The sequence below is a fragment of the Pogoniulus pusillus genome, chromosome 9 (genome assembly GCF_015220805.1).
Source record: "Pogoniulus pusillus isolate bPogPus1 chromosome 9, bPogPus1.pri, whole genome shotgun sequence".
In the NCBI taxonomy this organism is placed as follows: domain Eukaryota; kingdom Metazoa; phylum Chordata; class Aves; order Piciformes; family Lybiidae; genus Pogoniulus; species Pogoniulus pusillus.
The window spans coordinates 26701378-26724128 of NC_087272.1; the positions used below are offsets into that span (position 1 = coordinate 26701378).

The following is a 22751-nucleotide window of genomic DNA, read 5'->3' on the forward strand; positions in this document are numbered from 1 at the left end:
TCTGCATTGCTTTTATGGATTTTATTTTTAGAACTTAGATTTAAGTGGTGCAGCAACTACTTAGTAATTTTGGAGCTACTTTTGCGTTTGCAGTTCATTAATATCTGTTGTGGGCCTCTAACATTTGATTGCTTTATCTCTTAGCAGAACTTCTCTCCATTGCTTTGTGGAAATATGCCTTTCATTTTTTGTAAGGGCCATTTGGGGAGCTGATGTTTGGTTTCATAAAAAGCAATTTGCTGATTTCCGAGGAGCTTTTAAAAGCTTCCAGAGAAGGGACAGTTGTGTAGTCATTCAAAATCACTCTTTATAATATTTACCTCCATTGTTGCTTGTCATGAAAGGAGATGGAGTTTTATTCCTTTTTTTTATCAAGTTTCCACAAAATGTGTTTTCCCTTCTTTCTTTCAAGAGGAAAAAGTTAAATAGTGAAATTGCACCTTCATCTCCCCTCAGATTTAAGTTAGCATGGCTAAATTGGAAGTCTGTTACCAATGAGGAAGAAAAGATGAGTTCATGTCAGCTGTAAAACAAATTTATTTGCTTTGTTAGAAGACTAGAGGTAAAAGACATGATGAGTTAAAAACATAGTTGAGAGTAAATAGCTATAAGGAAATAAATTGGTGGATGGTTTTCATTCTGCTTTCAAGATCAGCATTATATTTATTCTGTTAGTATAGCAGCAAAAGGTCACTACACAATTAATGGAAAGGAAGATCATTATCACTAGCTCTGTGTCATCCTTCACAAATGAGGGAAAGGAACAAATACAACAAAGAATAGGGAAGAGATAGAAGTGGGAAGGTAGAAGTTACGTGGATGTCAGTCCATGATTGGTTCAGTTTATCAAGTATGGTTCTTTAAAATAAAACTAATACGTATACTTACCAGCATTACAGACTGTGTAGCAATTAGAACATTTGGAACACATGTTCAGGGAGAAAGGGTCACGGTCTGGCACCATAGCCCAAGTGGTGTTTCTCTGGTGCAGCATTGTACAGTACTCTGAGTAGCTAGAGACAAAGCTCAGTGCTTGGGAGGAACAGATTAAATGGTATTTTTCAGGATGTAACTCAGCATTGCTCTTACTTAAGGTGATGATCTGTAAGACTGATCAAAATGCTGTGTTACAATATCAATAATGAAAGCATGTAAAACCACCAAAGTGAACAAATGGGATTAAATTTGGAAGGAAAATAAGTTGAGGTAAAAGTGGAAACCACCTTCCATGAGGCAGTATTTACTTGGTTGTCTGTACCTTGGTTGATAAATTCATGAAGTTTACAGATACCTTACAACACCTGAGTGAGGTAAATGAGTGTCTATAATGCTTTCACAGATGACATAATCAAGGCACCAAAAGTGCAAGCGAACCACCCAGAATCATTTGGGAAGCCTGTTTCTGAGCAGAAAATTAACTATGAGACTTCTATGCACTTTCACTCTAGGGCTTTTCTTCACAGAGAAGGACTGGGCAAGAACAGTGGTGGTGGTGGAAGAAAATAACCAAAATACAGTAATTCTCCTAATTTATATCTGTTATGTATAGCTAGTGAGAGTATTAGCTTATAGACAGCTCTTTGCTTTTGAACTGAACTCCCATCCTAGTTTACTGTAGGAAACCTATATTTAATGTTAAAATTTGACTTTATATTGTGTTCACTATTAACTGCATGTGCAGTGCCAGCAGTTGAAAGAAGGAAGCAGAATTATTATTAGCTGGATGTTTTCCTTTTGTTTCAAGATAATCACCATATGCACACTGCTCTCTATTTCAAGGTGAGAAGGAAGTGCAAGTGTGTTGGTTTTTATTAATTCTTAAGTGTGCTGTGCAAAGACACATTGTTAAAAATTAATACCATGTTTTCTTTGTTTCTCTCCCTCTTCACCCTTACTCCCTACTGTTTTTAAAATTAGGTATCAGATCGTGGTGGAAATAGTTCAGGCAACCACAATTAGCAATATTCCGCAAGTGAAGAGGCAGAAAGGTAAGATTTCATTTTGTTAAGTCACATCTGTTGTTTTCATTTTGAAAAGCTGTTTAAGCTCCCAACATACATATGCAATCGGTGTGTGTGGGATTTTTAGACAGATTTTAGGAATGCTGTGCCTTCAGTATTTCAGTTTGCTTCATTTGTTTGATTCTTCCAGAAATTGCCATGGTGTGATTATCACCCCCACCCCATCCCCATCGTCATTTAAGCTGATGGATCATGAGAAAGGTCATATCTATGATGCATTTATTTTCAGAACCTGCTTCAAGTAGAATTTTTTGCATTGCATATTCATATGCTGAGAGCCTTGCTTCCTCTCTTTTTCATACAATCCATTCTTCAAAGTCTCAATCTGTTCTTCTTTCAAAATACAGAAGAAGGAACGATACAGTGTAACTGTCAGTCAGACTTTATTTTGACTCTTCATTGTGTTGTGTTTGTGTTACAATACAGAGCACTCTTAAATTCTTCTGCAGTGTTTGTGGCAACATGCATCTTACATTTGTACCTACATTTATGATATATACTGCTTTTTATGCTTCTTAAAATGTACCAAAACTGTAGTATATCTTCAGGAGATAACACTGATAACAAAATTACAGACTAAGTTTTTGCTTGGGCAGATTTACTTAAGGTATATCAAAGCACAATAAAAAGGTGATAGACAATAAAAATGAATCAGTTTGTAAACAACTATCTAGATATTGCCTTTAGGTAGTCTCAGGTTTTAAAAAAAAAAATCCTTTATGTTTGGGCAGTCTGAAGAGCTTGGGGTCCATGCTCAAGTTTCTGAAAGTTGTCAGCACTGATAGGCGTTTATTTTCTAAAACAGAGGTAGTTGTGCATTCCTGTAGGATGAAGTGTTGGTGTCAAACCATAGCAAAAGTAAGTGCTGATTTTTTTGCTTATGTGTACGTTACAGAAAGATAGTAAGATTTCCCAGATGAAAGTTAATTTAATGGAAAGTCTGTTTCATAAAGTAATAAAATGAGAATAGGGAAGTTACCTCCCGAGTACATAATGAAAAATCAATCTTGCTAAGCCTGCATTTCCATTTGTGCTGCCGTTGGTCTTTGTTGTGACACGAATTGATTTGAGGAGTATTTTTACACAGTTTAGGTTCCTACAATCAATTACTGTCTCACTCTCTTCTGTCTCATTTGAGTTTATTTAGTTAACTCTCCACAGGTCTAAACTCTGAACAGAAGATGCTTTTGTAAAGGTACAGGTGCCTGGTACTGCAGAATAAATATAAAAAGATGTTTATTTTGCCCAAGTATATCTCATCCCATTTATTCTGCATTTTCATGGACTCTTGACTTTTACCTGTAGTTAAAAAAATTCTTCAGAATTTCCATGCTGGTGTGCTGAAGTTTTGTGTTAAGATACTGACTTTTATTGTTAGTTTAGTCCTGTGGCAACCTTGAATGTCATTTAAGAGTTGATTACCACTGGTGGCTGTATTCGCTCGTGGGGCTGTTGTGGCTAAACCTTCTGTTTACTATATAGCCAATAGTTACTCACATTGTGCCTGATGAAAAAGGTGATGTAATATACCAAACAGAGGCATACAATAAAGTCTTCTTATAATTAATGCAAATTTAAGGCAGATTGGTAACTGAAACAGATTAGTCCACTGAGGTTTTAATCTACTAGAAAAAATTCAGACTCAGTGTCTTTAGAGGGTTATCTAGAGGGTTAAAATCTACTTCTGAAGGCTTTTTTTGCCTTGTATTTCCTGAAGTAGGTGGAAACACTTCTTCTAATGTTGTAATGTGTCTAATGTGTCCCTGAATTTTACTAGGGAGTTTAAGAAAAAGGTTTACTACTTTCCTTGAAAGAAAACCAGCAAAAAACACAGCACAGCTCACTGCTGACACAGATTGTTCAACTGTTATAGAGCAGACCACCACATTACTTACATAACATTTTGATATTTCTTTCTGGATGCCACAGCATACTGCTACCCTTGCCAGCAGCTGGATTCCATCGTGAATAACTGAACATAAGCTTAATGCAAAATGGAAGTGCACTTGCACAATCTGTCTCTTTACTCTGTGCCTGCTACATACCTGTGATAATGTGTGTGAGTGTGGGTGTTTGATGGATATGACAATCTCCCCTTTCCTGCTAGCAAATGAGGTCTTTCCTTTTCTGTCATGGGCATCTCTTAGCTTTGATTCCAGCTTGGCAGTAAATACTCTTACTGGTAGCTATTTCCTTTTTCCTGTCTCAAAATTTGGTCCTGAAAATGTAACTGCTGCTTCAGTATCTGAGTGTCAGCTGGAGAAGCTGAACTGTGGCTGACCAGTAAGTAATCTGCTGAGACTGATCTCAGCTCTTAGACTGTAAGAGTGGAGCAAGTGTCAAATATAATGTCATGAATGTAAAGTCAGCTTCCATCAGTTTGGTGTATGGTTGCTTCCTGAGATAGTGGTTTCAACAGAAGAAAATATAGCAACATACAAGGAGCACTTAGTGCAGCAGTAGAGGCTAATACACTGCAACAGCCACTGCTTAGCTATTATCTAATCAAATTAAGTGTTGTGCAAGTACATAACTAGCAAAAAATATGCCTGAGCAGGATCATCTACCATTGCTATTGATTGAGGAGACCATTCATTAAGTCTCTTAAACCAACAGCAACAAAAACTTGTTTGTAAAAAGATTAAGTGTCTGTTATTAAAGGATGAGTAGCCTGAGGACTGGGTTTCAGACTGGTAACTTCTCACACGATCTACAGTTGCCTGACTTTAACTGATGATACTAAATATACCTTTAATGTTGGTGTGCAGCAGGTTTGTCTCTCAGCAAGGACCGTTCTTTACATTTGATATAATTAGTGTTGGTGCCACCTATTGGCGAAATAGCTATTAGAGCCCTCTGATAAAAGCAGGAAGTGCTTTAAAGTACTTGTGAGCATAATTGTATTAAACCCTCTGTAGTAAAAAATGGCATGTTATAGAGTCTTTTTTATTTTCAGATTTCTATCACTTGAATCTCCTGGCATGTGAGCATAGGAGAGCAAAGGAAAATGTAGAAAAGCATCTGATTCATGTTAAGCAGTAAGTCTTGCATTTGACTATCTGAGAGTCAAATGTCTTAAAAGGGCAAGACGCAAAATAATTCAAGAGGTTCACAATATGATGCCTGCTGTGGGTGGATGATACAACTTTGGTGGCCAGGACAATTGTTTGTGGTTATTGCTGAAGCTTGGTAAGAAACCTAAGGTAGCCTTACTGCTTTCAGAAGTGTTGATGGTTTATTCTGGAGTGGTGCAGGCCAGGCCACTGTAAATAAAAGCTGCTAACTTGTATGCTGACATTACACTACACAGCTGCCCTCATTTATGCTTGCACAAAAGTGGTGGATCTGATGCATACATGTATCTGCATTACTTTTCCAAGCTGTGTCCTCCTATGCCTCCTCTTTCATAATAGTCAAGGTCACTCCAGCAGTAACTGTAGGAAGAGGCTTAGTTTTGTGGGTGTGTGGGTTTTTGGCTTTATTTTTAACTCCCCTTTGGTTTTTCTTCCAATTGATATTTGTGGGTTGTGCTCTTTACAATCACATGTGCTCTTTACAGTCATATGTGCTCTATTTGGAAGAATCACATCTTTATATATCCTTACCAAAAGGCAAGATGGGGACATTTTTATAGTTAAGGATTCCTTGGAAGTGCTGAACTGAATTTGAGCTAAATTTTAGTTTGGTTTTTTTTTACAAAGCTTGTATGTTGAAGATTTTGAAGGACTGTAAGTTCTTGTCTGAAAATGTTTACTGCATTTTGATCTAGTAAAGCTTTTGTAAGAGGACAAATGCTCAGATCAGGCATTGTAGCACGAGTAAGAGAGAAACTGAATTTCTAGAAGCAAAAGCAGATCCTAATTTTTGAGAAAGGCTTCAAAAACCAGTCATAAAATAGCAATAAAAATAAGTTGCTGCAATAATTAGGTATTTACTGTAATGTGACTAAACAACTCGTTAAATACACTAGTTCTAATTTAAACTAATATTTGCTTCTTTGTACTGATACTGTGTTGAAGGATCCTATAAGAGTTTTTGCAAGGATCAGTTTTAGTAGGTGCTATTTAAAGCAAAACCAAAACCCCATGAAGGCATGTATCTTGTTGTAGAGCAAATATCTCAACAGGTTGGATTTTTCAGTTGTTGTGGGTTTTTGTCTTCTCCCCCCCCCCAACACTGTAAAGGGATTAAAAAAAATAGTCTAATTTTCTGTGCCTTCCACCTTATCTGTGACTAAACAGCATGATGGCTGCACAGAAACCACCCTGAGATAATGGGATGGGACTTTTTTTTTTTCCAGACACCACATTGCAGTTGACCCCAGGGAATCCCTGTTGAGAAAACTGCTCCTTTTCAAGCAAGGTTTGTGAGACAAATCGAATAAGCAGCCATTTCTGTGTGGAAAGCTCTGCTCTGTTGCAGTAGAACATTTCTCCTGCTGAGCATTCCCACTGTGTGTCTAGATACTCACTTTTACAAGTGGAGCTAACAACCAGTACAGAGGCACAACTGTTTGTGGATGGGCTGCTAAGATGCTCTGGTTATGAAAGACAAAGATTCATCAGTAAAAAGGGACTATTCTTTTAGAAACTTGGCCTCCAAGCTACCTTGGGTGTGATGTGTGGGTTTTGCCAAGAAGATAGGGTGAAGTAAAATGGATGGATCTGCATTCCAGTGCATTCCAGATGCATTTAGCTTAATTATAACAAAACTATATTATGATTCCTCCCCTCCACCCTCATCCTCTACAGAGAAATAAAAACACATACTCAATTATTTCTGCGTAGCTTCTGGGCAAGGCTAATACTGTGCTTACATACTATGTTCAAGCAGTGAGTGTGGGTGAAAATGAAGGTTACAATGACAGTAGACTTGTTTGTTTTGATTTATGTTTTTCATCTCAGTTTTATGGAGGAAGTTTTTTCTTCTCTCCAGATCCTTTATGTGTGCTAGTGATGAAAATGCATCTTGTCCGCAGTTGGTTTGGAGAGATGCCCATCAGAGAGAGGTGGGAGAGGGACTAGCTGGCCAGGTAGAAGTGACCAAAGGGAATGCAGGCACTTATAGAGAGAGGCTCTTTGTGGTGGATGTTATTATATTGTATAGTATGTATTTACTCCCTAGCTCAAATTTTGCCTTCCTGCCATTTTGCTTCTTGTTTTGCTCAGCTCTAGCTGTGACATGAGAGGCTATGTTGCAATACATAGTGCAAACGATCAGTGTCTAATTTCTCCATGATCTCTAAGTCCCTTGCCCCAGATCTGTTGCGTGAAGTGTTTTGCATTTAGCACTATTTTTATTCATTCTGTGTCTGACCACATTAGAGCTGGTTTTCCCCTTCTACTGCCTACAGTACAAATGAAGAACTGCATGTAACGTTCTCAAAGTCTGGCCTGCTCTGGCAGAATTGAACAAACCCTTTTTTGGGCCTACATAGTCTTTGAAAATGTGTAGTTCAAAGTTTCTAGGAGCTCAAAGAAGTCTGTAGTGATTGGTAAATTATATATAGAAGTACACAGTTACTGTTTATATGAAAATGTTAAATTGATGTTTGATACTTAACTACTTCAGCATGGCATTAAGGAGGTGCTGCAGGTGTTCAACCTGGCTCTTGCCAAGAAGTGGTGCAGAACTGTGTATGATGATATGCATGAGTGCAGCTCCTTTGGAGACTAGTCGGGTGAGTCAGTGCAGTTGTATGTGCTGCCAGATGTCTGCTATCTGTAGTTGCTGAAGCTGTAAAGGAAAAAGAAGTTGTACTTTCAGTTTTCATTATATTTTTGTCATCTATAACTTTGCAGTTAAAATGAGCAATCTTTTTTTTCCTGCTACTGGTGTCAAGAGAAGTGACAGTGGGGATTGAATGCTACAGTACAATTTAGTTTACATGTTAAGCAGGCTTTACATGTGTCTTAATTTACATTATTTTTGTTGTATCCTTCACTGTCGTTTATGGTAATAAAGTTTGTGTGGCATTTGCTGGCATGACTGTTGTTCACAAGGTCCAACATTCTGAATGAAAAATGAGTGATGTATGCACTGCAGTTAATTATATTTAATGTGTATAAATCTGTCCAAGTAGCAGAACTACAAAAAAGTCTTAGAGATATTTTTGGTGGGTTCTAGGATCTGCTCCTAGCCTAGTTCAAATCAAGATGGTTAGGAGTGAACTAACAAGAAAATGTGGAAGCTTTCAGTCGCTGTAGTTGTGCAAAAATGCACAGAATAAAAGGAAAGATTGCAGAGATAGCTTTGCTTGGTAATTTTGAGCACATTTGGAGCATCTGCATTTATTACTGTTCAGTGCAAATTGAATTATTCACAGCTGTGGCTTCATAAGCAGAGTTTGAAATTCTGATTTTGGTATGAATTGCCCTTGGAAGGGAGGGAGGAATGTACACTACTCCTCTTGGGTTTTGAAATTCCTCTGTGGCAGTGCATGTCCTCTGATAAGGAGAATTACTTTGGAGTAAGTTACTAGAAACCCTGTGCTCCTCTGTGGATGGAGATCCTGCCCACCTGTTGCTGGTAAACATGTACGTGACTTGTGGGGAGGAAGTGCCCAAGAAGCATCTTTCTTGTGTTGCTAATGAGGAGTGATTTTGTTTGGTTTAAATAATTTTTAGAAACCCCAAAGGATGCTTTTCCTTTCCTTGCATAGTGAGCAGACAGTGTTGTAGTGGCATCTACCTACTCCTTTTCCATTTATTGCAGCTTGCTGGAAGTAATGAGAATAAATACATCCTTTTGTAACTTTTTGGTTTGGTTTGGTTTATGGTGTGATACCTGAATTCAGTAAACATCTTTTCTGATACTCAGAAATGACTCTTAATTACATCCCAGTACTTCAGTAGTGGTGCTAGAATTAAACAGATTAGTGAACAGCTTTTTAAAAGTTGTCTTTATAGCTTAAAATATCTCTTTGATAAGGCTTAATTTAAAAAAAAAAACCCAACACAAAACAGTTAAGCTCTGAAAATTTGAGAACTCTCAAAAATCGAAAAAAAAAAGGAGCTTAGTGTTAGGGGAAAACCAGTCATCTGCCTGACCTTTTTTCAGTTGTCATGAAGATGTCCCTCCTGATTTGTGCTAGCTTATCTTTCCGTTTGGAGGAGGGAAGTCGTGTTGAGTGTTCATTCACGCTTCCAAGCTGTCTCTCCTGCACTGCAGTGCATTAGTGCTGGGCGGCTCCTCATCAGCCTCTTTGTTTATTTGTGAGGAGATGTTGCTGCCAGGCTTTCACAGAGACCACTCCTGTTTATCCCTGGAGCCAGGTACGGGCTGGCAGTGTGATCTTTATCGCTCTGCCCCAAGTGTTTTTATATGGAGTAGCTTCTCATGGGTACGAAGAGCCGAGTTAGGGAGCTGCTTTTGAAGGATCTTTGCCAGTGAAGTAATTAATCGCTGGAAGCAGGTAGGATGTAGCACTCTCTTGGAAGCTTACTGCAATCATCGGATAAGACTTCAAGTGACATAGTCGCACTTAATTTGAAAACCCTCTAAGGATGCTTTGTTTTCCCTGGGAAGGGTACTTCTGTTTTAAGAAGGCTGAATGATCATGGTGTAGCACTGCTCATGGGCTTTCAAAGTCTAGACTTTTCAGGTATGCATTTTAAGCCCAAAGATTTTAAACTTTTGAGAGACTTGAGAACTTCTAAGAATTATCTTGGATTCAAGTGCAGGAGGAGAAATGCTGGCTTTTAATCTCTGCTTAAAACTCCTGTCTACGTGTTTGTATTAGCTGTAAATATTTTGAATTGAGAGCAAGATCTATTTTATCCTCAAGGTATTTTTCTGGCTTTTGTTGTGCTCGTTTCTTTTCCTCTCATTAATGCTGATACCTCTGGTCAGGGAACTGAAACACTAAATTAAATGCTCTGTTGACTTCCCTGTGGTGATAGCATGCCAGGAAAAACAGATGGCTTGTATTTTTTCTCATGGTAAACTCATTTTATCATTTGCTTCAGTGAGTGTCATCTCTATAGTTCACTATTATATATGGCAGCTCAGATGCAAATGATGCTTACCCGTTAAATCACTAACAGGCTTGGAGTTGGGAGGCTTCCTTACCAATGTACATAAATAATGCAGCAAATAAAGTGAGATTAAAAATTCAGAAAAATATAATGGGAGAATATATGTATTCACATGACATGTTAAACTTGAGGGAGCTGCATGTACCTTGAGTTATCTATCAGCTAGACAGGTGACAAAACTTAGGGTCAGATGCAGTAGTTACGTGTGACTTTGAGGGGGAAAACAAAAGGATACAAACAGTCTTTAGTGTACCTTAGTGTATTAGGAATGAGTTTTAAATACCTATTTTAAATCCTTTGTATGATATTTCATTTTTCAATGCATGCATTTACCAGCCTAGCTGTCTGGTAGTTTATTTCTGACAACTGTTTTGAAACTGGAACTCTGTTTTCACCTACATCATTTTACTAGCATTTGATATATTCACAGTATCATCAGGGTTGGAAGAGACCTCACAGATCATCAAGTCCAACCCTTTACCACAGAGCTCAAGGCTAGACCATGGCACCAAGTGCCACGTCCAGTCCTGCCTTGAACAGCTCCAGGGACGGCGACTCCACCACCTCCCCGGGCAGCCCATTCCAGTGTCCAATGACTCTCTCAGTGAAGAACTTTCTCCTCACCTCCAGCCTAAATTTCCCCTGGCGCAGCCTGAGGCTGTGTCCTCTTGTTCTGGTGCTGGCCACCTGAGAGAAGAGAGCAACCTCCTCCTGGCCACAACCACCCCTCAGGTAGTTGTAGACAGCAATGAGGTCACCCCTGAGCCTCCTCTTCTCCAGGCTAAACAATCCCAGCTCCCTCAGCCTCTCCTCGTAGGGCTGTGCTCAAGGCCTCTCACCAGCCTCGTCGCCCTTCTCTGGACATGCTCAAGCATCTCAACGTCCCTTCTAAACTGGGGGGCCCAGAACTGAACACAGTACTCAAGGTGTGGTCTAACCAGGGCAGAATGACCTCCCTTCTCCTGCTGACCACACCATTCCTGATGCAGGCCAGTAAGCCACTGTCTCTCTTGGCCACCTGGGCACACTGCTGGCTCATGTTCATAGTGGAATAGATATCTGTTATTTATCCTTGAGCAACTAATTAGTCTGGAGCCAAATACAAGCCAGACACTTTGCTACTGAGCTCTAGTTGCAGCCTACAAAAGCTGTAGTATTGTCATGGAACAAGAATATAAAACCATTGTGAAAATGTGAATTAGCTGCATCCTGCAGATACAAAACAGGAATTATTTGAATAATCTGCTTTATCTGCTGCCATTTCAATTTTTTTGAGGGGAGGGCCTGGTCATATGGTGAAAAGGCTGGAATACAGAATACACAAATGTTACACCTTTTATTGCCAGATTTTACACATCTGACTGTCATCTTCATGTTACTTCACTGTTCAACAGGACTAGGCAGTTTTGAGGTGGCATGATGAAATGAACTTTTTTCTTTGTCATCTGACAGTTTTGAATGAGCTTCAGCCAGAGTTATTGTCTGGAGGAGATACTGTGTAATGTGCTGTTCATGTCAGGCTGAAAAGACTTACAAATTAGATGCATGGGAATGTGTCATGCTGGGCTGGGGGGATCAAGTCAGGTCCCTTGTGACTCTATACTATGGTTATAGGTAACTTCCTAATGCTATGTGATGAATGTACAACCTGTAGTAAAAGTTTTGGGTGTGTATCTTGCAATGGGCTATGGGAAGAGAGATGGAGGGGTTAGATTTCACTGCACGTTTGAATGAGGATTTTTTTCCTGAGCTGTTTTCTGTAAACCCTGGAGGTATCATTGGAGAACTTTACAAAATCTTTCAAATGACAGACTTTCCAGTATCTCTCCTCATGTGCATGGTTGATTCCTGAATGACAAATGATGTGATCATGCAGTGCAGAGGCAATGTTATGATGATGTTTTCATGTTGTAAAAGAGTATCTCTGATTTGCTTTATTCTTAGATTCAAAAGGAAGAGAAACTGCAGCAATGAAAGCTGACCTGCTGAGGGCTCGCAATGTGAAGAGATACATTAATCAGCTGACAGTGGCAAAGAAGCAATGTGAAAAGAGAATAAGACTCCTGGGAGGGCCTGCTTATGATCAGCAGGAAGACGGCACTTCTGATGAAGGTGATGGCCTTCAGAGTCAAAAGGTATAAATCAAATGGCACATACATTGTTTGAAGGTCATCCTAAATGTGTTAGCACTAGATTGTGTTAGCCTCACTGTCGTTAATCCCTCCTTTCCCACAGGACTGAATTACAAATTAATTACTGCATAATTTATTTATCTTGGGAAAAGATCACTGAGTACCTCAAAAGATGTGCTGATCACTCAGCTTGGAATATTGCTGAATGTGAACTTCATAAAGGGTGGAGTGGCTTGTGTCTCTTTTTTTTTTTCCCCCCAGATATAACGCAGGTAGGGAGTTAATAAGGACATGGTATCAGCCTTTCTCAAAGTAGCAATGAAAGATTGCCAACGGATGTGCAATATTTCTTTGGCTCTTGTAATATGTACTGTAGGAAATACCTGTGGGTTTTGTAATTACTGTTATTTAAAAGCAAACACTTACTTGTGGAAGGCAATTGACAAAATTAGGGGCAGTCAGTGCAGCAAAACTCTGGTAAAGCTGTTGACTGCATGCTAGTTTGCAACATGACTGTACCCTGGAATTAAAAAAGCTGTTGTTTTGTTAGCCAGCATCTACAAAAATAAAATTATGGTTTCTTATCCTTGCTAAACATTTTAGTAGGTTCAGTAGCTTCTTTGTGTAATCTACTCTTTCCCCTTCGAACAAAGTCTGGTAATTGGTGTGTTCAGATGGAAACAAGACTTTATCTTTTCTGTGTAAGTAGAATAAAAGTTATCTCTTAATGCAGGGTTCTTTAAGTTTCATTATGTCCTTAAAATATTTGTAACTTAGTGGCATGTAAGAAAAAGTTGCACGGCACAGAAACAGTTCTTGCTATTTGTGTTTTGTCTTTCTTTAGTAAGGTCTGAAAGAGAGCAATCTCCTAGCACCCACTCATCTTTAAAACATGATTTCAGATGGTGTGTCACAGATTGTGCAAGGACAGTTCTGATCTGTTTCCTGACATTCGGTGTAGCAAGAGGTGCCAAGGAGAAAAGGAAAGAAAGAACCATGTGGTAGCACTGCATGAGCTATTGATGACACTTTTAGTGCCTGCTGGTACTTTATAGGGTAGATACTTGTTGACGTGAGTTTGTTCAAGACTGAGGTGAGGTGGAGAAGCTGGACTGGATAGGTGCAGAGATTATTCAGAAATATCATTTTAATTAAAACAAAGGGAATTTCTGACATTAATGTGTGGTTTATAACTCAGTGGATTTTTGGTTGGAGCTGCTGACCCAGGGGGTTATATCTTGCAGATATATCCATATAACCATATTGGGTTAACGGTACTATTAATAGAAATTAAAACTCCTTGTGCAGGCAGAAACGGTGGAATCTGAGGCAGCTCTGCTTCTAAGGTTTTGATGTGCTTCTGTTAAGAAACCCTAGAACACCTCCACACCCATCTCAACATAGAAAGTAGGAAAACTGCTTCTCTCTTCTGTTGCCAGGAAAGAGGCTGCAGGAGGCTGGGTGAAAGATGGATGTCTGTTCTCTTCTGAGCACAAAAGAATGCCCAGGACATGACTGAGGAAAGGAACCCTATTCACTGTTGCTGCCTCTTGTCTTCCTGCGTTGTGGTAGCTGCAGTCTGGCTTCTTGTTTCAAGGTAGCCAGTGCTGTTTTGGGTACCAGGCCCTCCTGTGTGGGCAGTACTGACTGAACACTCGGGTCTTTTTCTAAGCAAATGGGAAATGTATTGCTTGGGATTTAGCAGATAAGCTCATGTTGATATGTCACTGCTGGTGGCCCATAATTTCTTTAGAGTCTGGCTGTGCCAGCTTGTCTATTGAGCTAGTGCTTAACATACAGAATAACTAGCTTGTATAGAAGAAACTGGAAGCTTGCCTTCCATTCTTCAACTTGCATGAAATAGCTCATAAAAATGTATTTACAGATGGTATTTTGAATTAATATCATTGAAGTGTAATACAGAACCTTGAATACATTATTAACATTGGGGAATTTTTGACAATAGTTGAAAAAAAGAGCAAGTTGATTAGTGATCTGAACTTCTGGTTTGGTTCCCATTCTACATCCTAGAGAAAGCTTTCTCTTTTCTGCAGTAGAAGGAGAGTAATGGTATTGCTGGTAAACGTCTTCAGTGCGTGTTCTGATTGCGGGCTTGAATGTGGAGATAGATTATTTGGAGCTGTTGATGTTCTGGTCTTAAAATTTAAGAAACAAAAATTATGTGCTTTGAAATACTTGGGTTTCTTTGGTTTGGTGTTTTTTTCCCCTTTCACAGCTAGTTTCAAAACAGTGTCAGTTTTCTGTTTGGTAAATATATCAAGTCAAGGGAATGTGGAGACTTTACATGTTTAATTCACTTTATTATCCTGAATCTGAGTTCTCTAGGGAAATCCTAAATGTGTGGATCATAGTCAAATGTTTATAAGCAAACAAACAAACCTCAGATACTCTTTGAATCTGAATTCTGTCGTTAGCTCTGGTTCTGATTTATGCTCTGCCCTGGGTGTTAGGTTTGCTTTCAGAGAAAATGCAGTTTGAATTAGTGTAATAAATAAAGCGTCTCTTCTAATCTACTTATGCTCAGTGCAGTTTTAGTCCTTTTCTAAGAAACTTTACCTGCACAATATTAAATAGAGTTGCTCTTGTCTGTGTTTATTCAGCAAACCATTTGTTTGATCTGTTGTGTTCTGCACAACAGCTACATTACCACATCGTCGAGATTTGCTGTGTAGAGTGGCAGCATCTCCTTTGTGGAGCTGTTTTGTGAACCAGAGGTGGTAGGAGAAGCTCTAGGAATCTGATCCTTGACTAGCTGTGAAATAGCGAGGAAACCACCTGAGTGTATTTTGAGGTGCAGGTAGTTTATGTTCATGACCCCACCACATCGTTGGATAGGTTCCGATTTCAGTGGTGACTGATCAGATTTTCACCGTTAATTCTGAGCTTCATGTTGAGAGATCATATTACATAAGGGTGCCTCATGATAGAGAACTTGAGGATAGAAAGGAAGCAAGCTTCAATTGTTGTCCCCTTGTTGACTGTCTTATGACAGAAGTATGTTCATGAACGCATGAATCTCAAGGCAGGGATTATTTCCATTAATGTATATGCCATAAAATAGCCAGGTGCCTTACCTAGTGTATACTTGCTAATAGGTAACTAATTATTGTATCTAATGCAGCTACTGCTGTCTATGACAGGTAACCTTCTAATGATATGCCTTTTTAAAAAAGGAAGAAGAATATATGCTTTAGTTTTAGTCTGTGTACAGACTAAGCATTAGTTAAGGTATTTTTAAAATACCTCTTTGAAAGGGACACATTTTCCCACTACTTTTAACATTGCTCCTCTATAAAAACAAATAAAAAAACTCCCAGCACAAAACACATACCAAATGAAAACAGAAGTCCTGCAAGTCTTTGTACTGCCATCCCAGCAGAAAATCTCCACTACTGACCCAAATTCTTTTCCACCACACCAATGACCTGTAGTGCTGTCAACAGCTTTATTGTAATTGTTCATTACAGGCCAGTGTGATTGTACCAAATGGAAACCAGATGTGTTGCAAAAAGATGTAGTACAGTGCATCTGTGAGGTGTCTGTCCTTCCAGTGTCTACAAATTCTTCTGAATTAAGTAGTTGTTTTATGTTCCTCTGTAGAGGTAGGTTGTAACTGTCTTTTAGGACTTGCAGAGACCAGGTCTCTACAGAATTAAAGCACTTAGAAAAAAATATCCAACCCCTTCCTAGTCTTTGGCCAAGCCTGTGAACCAGTGTATTAGTTATTTTCTTGTTGGAGTAGGAAATTGATGCAGCAGCAGCAAAGCTGTTGGTTTACCCAAATCCAGAGGCTTCTCTCAGATTAGGACTTGAAAGGTTGCTGTTGAGGGTGATAACTCAAAGATTCTATCTACCAGCTGTGTATTAGATTTGAAGGTGTGCACATTTGCTAGTGTATGTACTAACATAGCTTAGAGCTTTATGCTCCAATCCATGGTGATACTGAGTCATAAAACAATCTCTTGCTGAGGGTTACAAAATACTGCAGAATCTCATTCTCTAAGTTAGAGAAAGAAGGATCCTCCACAGAATACTTCTTGAATTTCATGCATTTTTTGATAGCTTATCTCAAGGCTAAAAATTCCTTTGCCCATCATTGTTGCCATTGAGGTCTTGATAATGTTTTTAGTATGGTGTTTGTAACTGTAACTTAGAAATTCCAGGAGAGTCAAGCCTTGAACAGACAAAAACTTGAGGAGAAAGTTGGTGAGGTCTTATTTCTGCAAGAAAAGTTTCTATGAGCTTTTTTGTCCCCTAATTTTTTTTTTGCTAAACTGTGTCACTTTGCAAAGTAACCATTAGGAAGTTTGTGCAGAAGCATTATTAGACATCACCACTTCAATTACCATGGGGCTCTTGTGCAATGGGATCTTTGTTAGCTGAGAGGACTAGTTGCACTTGCCTTGCTTCCTATGGCACCCATAATTGCTTTTGAGAGGGGATGTTTGTTTATTATCCTCCTTGCTGGCAGCCTAGGTGGAGATACCTTGGATAATAGAGGCATAGGTGACCTCTTGCTCAAGAAGGCACAGCACATGCTCTGCATTGTGGTTATTACCTCTGCTACAATTTATAAAGCTGACAGTCCCAGAGATGGTGAAGATCTCTGTTGAAGAGGCTGGAAAACCCTTTCCCACCTGTATTTTAAATCATTGTCCTTGATAAAATGATAGAATAGAGAGCATGATAATGCACTGTACTGAGGCTAAACAGTCACCTTTGAGTCATCATCTCTGTTCTCTTTAACAGTGATCACCATCTCTGTAATAAAGCTAGCTTCATCAAGCTTCTCTCTCTGCTGTCTGGTGAGGATTACAGAATGGGCTCAGAAATGCAGAAGTTTCTGTTCATATACCTGAATAGCTCTTAAGCTAGGAGGAAGATATATCTGGATGATATTGTTATGGTAAATGACAGAGAGGAATGGCATATGACTGTTGCTGTGGTGTTTTAAAGATGATAATGAGCATTTAAGCTGAATCAAACACTGCCCCAAATTTGGGACAGCTGTTTCAGACAAAACATAAATGGCTTCAGTTTTTAAAGAACCTTCTTTAGTTTGGTTCATTGAGGAAGTGACTTCTGCCAGTAGTTGTAGACGTGCACATGTGTATAGTTTCCTTCTCTACAGCTTAAGCCCAGCAAATCATTTTTCTTAGAGGTAACATAGTGGTAGAGTGTCACAGGTACTAGGTTTAGTAAAATAGGTGGTCCTCTCAGAGAGAGAAAGAGAGAGAGAGGCTGAACTGTGGTATTATTTGGTACTGGAATACTCAGATAGTATTAATGTCTCCGTCTCAGGTGGAATCCATATCCTACTCTTTCCCAAGTTACCTTTGCTATACAATGAAAAGTAATAGGAAGCTAAGATTCATTACCCTAAGTGCTTAAGGTCCTGTTTTTCTTTTCAATTAAAAAGGTGGTGTGCATTGGTTAGTGACTGTGAACAAGAGGCCAAGACCACTCTGGTGTGTCTGAATTCTAGTTGACATAATTGATAGCATTGAAGGAGCCACATGAAAACCACTTCAGCTGCTAGACTGAAAAGGTGATGATGATGAGAGGATGTTTAGTTTTGGTAAGGTGTTCTGAAAATTTGTCCTATTTTTCATAGAAAGACAGGGTTGTTCACCTTGTTCAACATGGAAAGATGTGTTATCTTTGTCAGGGAGGTGTTTTCAGGTGTTTGTCTCAAAGAAAAGGCCTGCATTCACAAAAATAGTAGTGGATGAGGAAATGAAATTGTTTTTTCAATCCAACACCTAAATGACTGTGACATCTGCTTGAGTGTGGGAAGTCTGTGTTTCACTTCCTTTCATGACGTGCACTCTTCTCATTTCACAAAGAGTCTTGAGTGTTATATCACAGCCCGTTCTCTTTGCTGGCTGCATCTCTGATAGATGCTTTTCAATAACACTCAGTTAATGGGAACTGGCTGCCAAATGCCCTAGCTGCCAGGGTGAAGAACTACATTTCCATGTCTGTGCCCCTGGAAATAATTGAGATACATCTCAAAGCTCTGTGGCCTGTGGCATGGGAACTGCTAATGTTACGCTGTTTGAATCAAGCAAAGAACAGATTGGTCAGCTTTCAGCGTGGCTCCTCTGCCTTGCAGAAACATTAGAAGTTAAATCTTTGGCAATAGCACTTTGTGAATGACTTGAAATGCCATCTTAGACTTTGAAATGTAGTCTTACTTCCTGGACAGAAAACATGTGGGCACATGTTCTATCTGGTAGGAACACAGATGCTCTGCTAAATACAATTAATTTTAGAAAGATTTTGTTTAGATTTAAAGTTCTGGGTTTGTTTTTTTCAGTGAATCAAAGCTGTTACTGTGGAAGGTCTATGTACTTGAATCTAGTACAGGTGTGTGCAGTGTGTGATGTCCTGTATACACAGTAATTGAAAAGACTTTCCCCATAAGGTTTAGAGAGATGCTAGAGTTAGGTTATTTTCCCAGGTTTTACTCTTTTGGTCTTTGTTTTCCTTTCTTCAGATTCTTCAGTTTGAGGAAATTTTGTCCAACCCTTCATACCGAGAGCACTTCCGAATCTACATGGAAAGGATGGACAAGATGGCTTTGATTGGACTTTGGGAGGCTGTGGAGTATCTGAAGAACGCGAACAAGGTGGAAGAAATTGCAGGTCCATGTGGCTTGTACGCTAATGAGAATCTCTGCTGCTTGTCATCGTTCTGTTACAAAATGTCTTTGATATATGGAAGTAGAATCATTTCCCCCTCTATCAACAAAAATTGTATATACATGGTTTTTAAATCTGCTCTTCAGCAGGTCGGTCCCTAACCCATACTCATCCATGGGGTTGCTCTTTCCCAGATGCAAGACTATACTTGCCTTTGTAATTCATTAAATTTCTTCCTGCCCGACTCTCCAAGCCTGTCTGGGTTTTGCTGAATGACAGTGCAACCTTCTGGTGTGTCAGTTGCTCCTTTGAGTTTTGTATCATCAGCAAACTTGCTGACAGTGCACTCTGTGCCCTCCTCCAGGTCATTGATAAATGTATTGAATTGTACTGGTCCCAGTACTCACTGCTGAGGGACCCTACTAGATGCAGGCCTCTAACTGGGCACTGTCCCACTGACCACAACTCTCTGACTTCTTTTCTTCAGCCAGTGGCTAACACCCAGGCTCATGCTAGAAGGTGTCCATGAAAAGGGTCTGTCAGGCAAGAGAGTTGTAGAAATCAATTTTGACTTGCAAACTGCGTGTAAATGGTAAAAGGAGCTATGAATAATTTTATGACCTTTCAGCTATGATTTCTCTCCTTCCTTTTAAAACAATATGTATAGCATCCTTGTTCAATACTTCCTACTCATTTTAAAGAGATTCCAAATACTGTGCTCTTGGCATTCCATGGAGCATGAAGGCATAGCTTTGAGTACACGGAAGTGATACCATGCAGCCATGTGGCCATGGTATCATCACATGAGGCAGGCAAGCACACTGTGCTGAACTAGAGGAGTGGACACAGTCTCAAGTTGTGCCAGGGGAAGTATAGGCTGGATGTTAGGAGGAAGTTCTTCCCAGAGAGAGTGATTTGCCATTGGAATGGGCTGCTCAGGGAGGTGGTGGAGTCACCATCCCTGGAGGTGTTCCGGAGAAGACTGGATGAGGCACTTGGTGCCATGGTCTAGTTGACGGGATAGGGCTGGATGCTAGGTTGGCCTGGATGATCTTGGAGGTCTCTTCCAACCTGGTTGATTCTATGGTTCTATAACGTACATCTTTTTAATCTGAGTTAATTTACAGAGATGATAACTTAGGTCATAACTTAGTTCGTGGGCTGTGCTGCTTTACTTCCTGTCTTGTCTTGTCCATTATTGCAAAGTTCAATGCTGTGTGCTGCTCTGAACTCACTGGAAATAACCAGGCCTTGTGTACTCTTCATCTGTGTATTTCTCCTTTTTCTTTGTTGTTTTTTTTTCTCCTTTTAGCCCTTGAAAATTACAGTCACGTACAAAGTGAGTTGAACCTATTCACCATGAGACAGTGCTGGTAGAGCTGAACCATCTGAACTTAAAATCATGACCGCACTGTCACTCTGGCACTTCTTTTCTAATCCTTTTAATACCAGCTTTGGGAGCATACTTTGTTAAAAAGCACTGGGTTTGGAAACTGTGGTAATTTTAGAGCATAGCTGTCTGTTCACTTAAGAAATATCAATACTTACCTTGTGAAATTGGCTGCTTAGGTGTACAGGATGAGTGTTTGATCTCAGCAGGAGATTCACAGATGTGTTCTCATCCATCTGGATGTGAAATTAGCTTTATCAGCCTTCAAATTATGCACTTGTATCCTGAGTCATCCTGATATTTTTAACACTTTCTCCTGATTCTCTTTTTCCCTCCCTCTCTCTCCTTGCTTCCTAGGCTGAAATACCTCAACTAGTGAGTGAAATTTATCAGAATTTTTTTGTGGAAAGCAGAGAAATACCTGTGGAAAAATGCCTTTATAAAGAAATACAGCAATGTCTTGTGGGAAATAAAGGCATTGAAGTATTCTACAGGATTCAGGCAGATGTTTATGAAACTCTAAAGGACAGATACTATCCCTCATTCATTGTCAGTGATTTATATGAGAAATCAGTCAAGAAGGAGGAAGAAAGAAATTCTGCTCAGTTAACTCCTGAGGACAAAAATGAAGTGGTGAGTCACATGGGCAATTAATTTCACCATTATTTAAGGTGATCTGAAGATGAACCTCAGTAAAGCATATAATACATATTCTATCTTTGAGCTTTAGACTATTTTTCTTCTTTTCTGATTTATGTATAAATATCCATCACTATTGCACTTTCATCAGGTAAACCTGGGGTGTTTGCAAGCAATTTGAAACAAAATGATACAAATTACTTTTTCATCTTTGAATTCGTTTAAGTGGATGTTTCAGATTATCAAGCTTTTGAACTCCTGTACCTTTTGTTATGCTCCATGTGTCTCAGAGAAGGCAAAACATACCTCATACAAGCTCAACTGCTCTGCTTTTCAGTGAAGGAAATCTCACTAAAATGTCAGTAAGTTTCTGTTCAGACCTTATCAGGCCCTGTGGATGCTGCATTTCCTATATATTAAATAGGCATTAAAAGTTGTACAAAACAGGAGAAAAAAGAATTAAAAATATGATCTTCTCTTCAGTGAATTTATTGAATAAATGAATAGGCTATGTTGGAAGATAAAACTGATTAAAACAGCAGTGGAACTGAAAATACTGAAACATAGCCTTGAATAGGTCATTAGCAATAACCCCAAAGCAGCTCTCTTGGGGTAGGTTTTTTCATTGACTTCTCTAAATCAGTCACATCAAGAGAACTTTTTCTGTGTTTAAGAACATTTTGACAAGAGCATCTCTCAGACTGCTGAGCATCTTTCAGCTGGGCTGCCTCTTCAGGTCAGCATGAATATTTTCATTTGATGTGTGAACTTGCTCCAGGATACAAGAAGATGTAAAAGTTTGGATCTGAATGGACAAAAATGAAGCTGAATTAAGATGTGGTGATCTACCTCTTGCTATTTAGAAACAGTATTTCTATAACTATGACTAGAAATATGACTTTCATTTCTGTAGGTCAGCTGTGATAGTCTCTGTAGTCCACAAGCCTGCAGAGATGAACTGTCGTGAAGAAATTGTAGCAAGCCCTAAAGTTCATAGGGGATAAATTTTGCAGTGTTTTTCTCCCTGCATTCTTTTCCTTGAAAGAATATTGAGGATGCATTTTCTGCTTCTCTCATTGCTGAATCAGCTATGTATTGAGAGTGGTTAGATGCTTCAAAGGCTTTCTGTCCTTGCATCTCAACCATTTGGGCTTTGAGAAAAGGCCATTTCTGGGTTTTGTTCAGAACCTCCTAGGTATTAAACATTGTGCTTTTTAGACTGAATAAAATACATACAGAGATTAATGGAGATAACTGTTTCTCCAGGAAACCTGACACAGCATTTCAGGACTAGCTGTCCTCTATCAGTTAGCATTTGCTGTAGCTGCCAAAAAACTCACTTTTTGGCACCAGCATAATCTGTCCTTTCTCTGAGTCCTTGGATACATCTGTGCTGTGGCTGCTGTGAAACCTTGAAGAGTAATGTACTGCCAAGTTTGCTTATGCCGTTAAAGCTTTTTGCATTTTTAACAGCAAATTAAGTATGAATTTGCATATACTGTTAGAACATCTCCTGAATAGAGCCATCCTCATGGCTCTATGCCATGCTTCAGAGTTTTTTGAGGTGCAAATAGAGCATACAAGGTGCTTCTTTCTGAAGCTTCCAAACGTTGGTGAAAATGCACTACTAGCTAATAGGTTTGGGGGTTTTCTTCCTCGTGTGCAGGAAACCACAGCTGAGAGATCTGCCATTTCTGCAGGGATCCATATTATTAGCAAATACTAACTGTTTTCATTTCAGTTTGGCTTTTAGAGGTCTATGTCCTCAATTCCTGGAGCACTGTGGGGAGTTAGCAGTGTTAATTTTCTCTAAATGTTACTTGTATAGCTGGATAGGTCAAAAGCCATTTAGTGTCCTCACAGAGTGA

The 22751-nt window shown here is 39.2% G+C and overlaps 1 protein-coding gene across 1 annotated transcript in view; it reads left to right on the plus strand.

Annotated features, from left to right (window-relative positions):
• Positions 1-22751, plus strand: part of SNX25 (sorting nexin 25) — a 76580-nt gene that overhangs the window by 29523 nt on the left and 24306 nt on the right. The window contains exons 6-9 of the mRNA XM_064149004.1: positions 1918-1988; positions 12002-12192; positions 18710-18841; positions 20602-20877. Of these exons, the coding sequence (XP_064005074.1) occupies positions 1918-1988; positions 12002-12192; positions 18710-18841; positions 20602-20877 (670 nt within the window). The remainder of the gene's footprint in view (positions 1-1917; positions 1989-12001; positions 12193-18709; positions 18842-20601; positions 20878-22751) is intronic.